Raw genomic sequence first — 4,792 nt, 5'->3', positions numbered from 1 at the left:
AATAATAACATTTCGATTAATTTTTAATTAAGAAGTACAGACCCAAATGGAGAGGGCCTCCCGAGTAAATAATAACATTTCGGTATGGTTTTTATTTTCGTCAATATTATGATTTTTACCCGCCTGTTTGGCCTTGCATGGCATCATCTCAAGTTTTTCTATTTCCATTTCCGCCCCTCTGAGATTTCCATTTTCTTCCACTTTCCTCCTCGTATTTTCCTCATAATTACTTTTCTTGCCCACCGCTTCAACGTCGTCGTTTGGTGTGTTAATTTCAACTTCCTTTTCCGTACTTTCTTCATTGGAGTCAGCTTTGGGAGTACTACTTTTCAAAATGCTCAGTCGAAGGCGGCCCTGGCTTCGTTCGGCATGGAAATACGAGAGCCTCGACGGAGCCTTCACCGCCTGCATTATCAACCTTCCGTCTTCGCGATACGACCGTACTCGAATCGAATCCTCGCCGGCGATTGTCGTTAGAGGCGGTGGAAATAGTTTCTTGTTACCTTGATTATCCGATTTCACTCGCTTCCTCGTCGAAGATCGCTCGATTTTCAGATCGGAGAAAACAGCGTCCTCCTCGAGAAAATCCGCTCCAGTCTCGTTGCCTAAATTTTCAGTACAGAGCGCCAAGCTCTTATCGCTCAGAGTAGAACGAGAGCGCTTGACGAGCGGATGAACGTAGGCGGATTCTAATTCCTTGGTCGCCATTGGAGATTTGGCTTCACGGCGGACGACGTCGTCGGATTTCTTCGGAGCATCGGAAGGAGGAAGAGGAAGAAGAGAGTTAGTAGCGTTGTGGTAATTAGAAAGAATGTGATTAACATCGTCGCATTGGTTTAGGGATTTGGAAGAATCGAGATCGAGAAAACAGGATTTGAAAGCGGCGAATTCAAAAGGCGGAGGGATTTGAGATTTGAATTTGATGTGAGGCCAGGTAGTCTCGATGAATTGAGAGTCTACACATGGTTGAAGGCTCCGATGAGAATTTGATGTGAGGCCAGGTAGTCTCGATGAATTGAGAGTCTACACATGGTTGAAGGCTCCGATGACAGACCATTGTCGCCATTGGAGAGTGGAGGTTTGAATTTGGGGATTTCAGAGAGAGAGAGAGGGAAAGAGAAGAAGATGGATAAGCGAGAAGGTGAATGGTGAATGGTGAAGGGTGAAGGATGGGTATTTGTAGTCCAAAAAAGTGTCGGGAGGTAGTGAGGAGTGAGGTAGAGTGGTGGGGGCCTATTCGTTCCACTTAAATTATACAACCTCAATATGCCCAAACACTACCTTACAATACTAACCTTCCCCAAAAATGTATGCTATTGCTATTGTCCTAAACCTCGATCATTTCATCTGTATTTCTACGACATGACTACGTTATCTACTTATCTTGAATTGCGTTTAAGAGAGGGAAGGAAACCGACACCTAGAAGCTACAAAAACTCTCTCTAAAGAACTCAAAGTTTGGGAGAAAGGGTGCCTTCTCAGAAAGGCGGTTGCAGTGACTCGACATGAGCGATTGTTTACTAAAAACATAGGTCTCCGCAAAATCTTAAGACTATGTATGGGGTTGACGCCTACCCAGTGCTTCGAAAGATCAAGGAAGTTGGTGACCTGATGGCAGGGGAGTTGGCGACCAAAGCCCTGTTGGTAAACGGTAGTCGTAACTATATAACGGTCTTAAGGTAGTGAAATTCCTTATCGGATAAGTTTCGACCTGTACGAAAGGCGTAACGATTTGGACACTATCTATTGAACTTTAAATCTCCCCTAAGTATTTCTTAATTATTATGTTTTTAGAACCATTTTCATGACATCTCAAACTAAAAATCAATTCACCATGAATATTAAGTTTTTTTTAACCTAAGAAAATTCCACTTTTTATTAATATATTTACCTAATTAATAAATTTTGAAATTATAATTTTATTAACTTAACCCTTAATTTCTTTTTTTTAAAGAAAATTGTGAAATTTATATATTTTATTTGTCAGATTCTTTTTTCAGAAGAATATAAATATATATTTTGCTTGTCCTGATATTCCAAGAAAAACAAAATTCTTTTTATGTGTTTGGAATGTTTTTTTCAGTTGTGTTTTATTATTATTATTATTATTTTCTGTTTGTTTGATTTTGTGGTATATATTTGGAAGTATAAAATATTTATTTATTTCTATCTTTATAAAATTTAGTATCTGTTGGTTGACTTTTGACTAATTTTATTAAAAATATTTTAAAAATTTATTATTTATTTAAATATCGATTTCTTTTATATAATTAATATTTAGAATTTAGGCTAAAGTTTAGTTATCATTTCCAAAGAGAGAAAAAAAATCAAACAACGAAAATGACATCAATATAGCGTTTTCGAAATCCGGAACACTAAATTAAAGTCATATACAAGAACATCCATATAATGTAGAGAAAAAGATGGAATCTTATCCGGCTGCTTATTTCAATATCTTGTTTTTAAATTTCCCGTATATATTAAAAACCTCAAAAAAAAAAAAAAAAAACGATAAGATTAGAATGTCATCCACTCACAAAACCCGTCCTCCTAGTCATTCCCGAGTCGATTGTTAGTTGAAATTTCCTTGTGGAGGAGGGGGAAAATAATTTTAGGGTTGTTTGTAGAATAAATAAAAATAAATATGTGGGCATAAAAATGTTAGAGAAACAAGGGCATATTGGTCCAAAATTTACCAGCTTTATTTTCCTCATAAACTTCCAAAGGAAAAAGAACAAAAGGCAGGAAACAAAAAGATTCTCCCAAATATTTGTTGATAGTGATTTTCCTTAATTCTCCTTTGCATTTATTTAGATTTTATCCTAAATAAAAAATATTTGTTGATAGTGATTTTCCTTAATTCTCCTTTGCATTTATTTAGATTTTATCCTAAATAAATATTTTAAAAAATATATTAATTTATTTTTAATATAATGTGTATGATTCATATGCCTTTAAGGAGTCAACACCACACAAAATGTCAACCCACTCCCTTTGAATTTCTATTAATAATTGCATAAATATTTATTATTTTTATTTGCTTCCTTTTTTAAAAAAAAAATTAAGAATTATTCCTCTCATTTTTTTTTATGAAAATAAAAATATTTATAAATTTTATATCTAAAGGAATAGTTTTTTATGTACGAATTTTCATTACGAGTTTGTATAAAATAACGTGAGATTATATCTAAAGGAATAGTTTTTTATGTACGAATTTTCATTACGAGTTTGTATAAAATAACGTGAGATGTGATGTAATATTCTAAAACGAATTACAAAACACAACCTATGACGAAAGGTGTTTTGAAAATGTCAGAATTTAAATCGTCCTATGTTATATTCTTTGATTTGGTCGAATTTGGAAAAGATATTGGATTCCTTATATTTTAAATCGTCCTATGTTATATTCTTTGATTTGGTCGAATTTGGAAAAGATATTGGATTCCTTATATAGATATTGAATTTTCTTCTTAAAATTACTTTGTAGATTGGTAATGATTTTTCGGTCGTAGAAAAATATAATCTAAGGTATAAAATCGTACGGAGTAATATAATGTGTAAAGCATATATTTTGATGGAAAAGGAGAATCAATGTGTTAGATCCTTTCAAAGCTGTCATTTTTTTATTGGAGCCTTCTTCGGAATATGAACTAAATATTTCAGTGGTACAGAGATGTTTAAAACATTTGATGACCCGAAAATTTTAACTAATCTAATCCAACAATATATTTTGGGTTGAGTTATGAACTCATTTAAGTTGGATTTGGTTAAAATAAATAAATAATTGATTTAAAATTAATAAGACGTGAAAGGAAAAAAAAAACAGAAAATAGGGAATTTTTTTCCGACAGTCGGTCAAGCAAAAAAACCACATGTCGGAAGTGGGTTTTGCGTCAGCTCGTCTAATTGTATTATAACCACCGGTTCTATACAGGCTCCGCACCACCACCGCTGATTACACCCACCAACTTGGTCAAATATTGGCTCCCAAAATGCTATATGCACCCACTTCCTTTTTTTTTTTTCTTTTTTTAATTAATTTCCCCAATTTCCTCTTGCTTTTTTTTAAAGCAAATAATAATAATAATTATTATTATTAATTGGCCAATTTTGAATGTTATATAATCTAGTTACACGACTCATTTAGATAACTAATTTTTTTTAACGATAGTAATTAATGTTAGTGATGCATTGTAACTCGTAAATTCTTTTATATTTGAACTTCACGAGATTTTAATTATCAATATAACATGCATCGTGAATAAATATTATTTTTTAATTTAATTAAAAAAACAACCTCACACCTCGAAAATATAGCAGGCGGTTCAGAGTCACCAATCTAATCATCAAAAAATGGTTCATAAGATTTTTTTTTTTTTTTTTAACCTAACCCATGAAAAATAATTATTTAAAATTTTAATTTGATTTAAAAGTGTGATTTTTAAGAAATAAAATTTTTATAATTAAAAAAAGTAATTAATTAGTGACAAAAAAATTGCATAAAATACCAAAAAATGAAAGTCTCACATCCGCTAATTTAGGGAATGATCATGGGTTTATAAGTGAGGAATACTAACTCGGTGTGAGGTCTTTTGAGAAGCCCAAAGCAAATTCATGAGAGCTTACACTCAAAGTGGACAATATCATAGAGCCTCGATTAAGGGGAGGCGTGCTTTGTTCGAGGGGAGGTGTTGGATGATGAAAGTCCCACATCGCATTTGATTCTTTCCACGATCCCACGTTAACAATTTTTTTATAATATATATATATAAAAAGTTAATTAAAATTTAAA

At 32.7% G+C, this 4,792-nt stretch overlaps 1 protein-coding gene across 2 annotated transcripts; it reads right to left on the bottom strand.

The window, feature by feature from the left end:
- LOC111472357 (protein FANTASTIC FOUR 2-like) lies at positions 1–1,107 on the bottom strand. Of its 2 annotated transcripts, none has more exons than XM_023118034.1 (2): positions 992–1,107; positions 1–924 (listed from the first exon to the last, which is right to left on the bottom strand). In XM_023118034.1, exons 1-2 carry the CDS (start codon positions 1,064–1,066, stop codon positions 28–30), a joined length of 972 nt encoding a protein of 323 aa, XP_022973802.1. In that variant the 5' UTR covers positions 1,067–1,107; the 3' UTR covers positions 1–27. The 2 variants fall into 2 exon arrangements, with proteins under 2 accessions (XP_022973802.1, XP_022973803.1); XM_023118035.1 differs by having other exon boundaries at positions 1–929; positions 997–1,085.
- Between the last annotated feature and the right edge of the window lie 3,685 nt (positions 1,108–4,792).

Source organism: Cucurbita maxima, unplaced genomic scaffold (genome assembly GCF_002738345.1).
Source record: "Cucurbita maxima cultivar Rimu unplaced genomic scaffold, Cmax_1.0 Cma_Scf00069, whole genome shotgun sequence".
NCBI classification, from domain to species: domain Eukaryota; kingdom Viridiplantae; phylum Streptophyta; class Magnoliopsida; order Cucurbitales; family Cucurbitaceae; genus Cucurbita; species Cucurbita maxima.
This window is presented reverse-complemented; position numbering and strand designations above follow the sequence as displayed.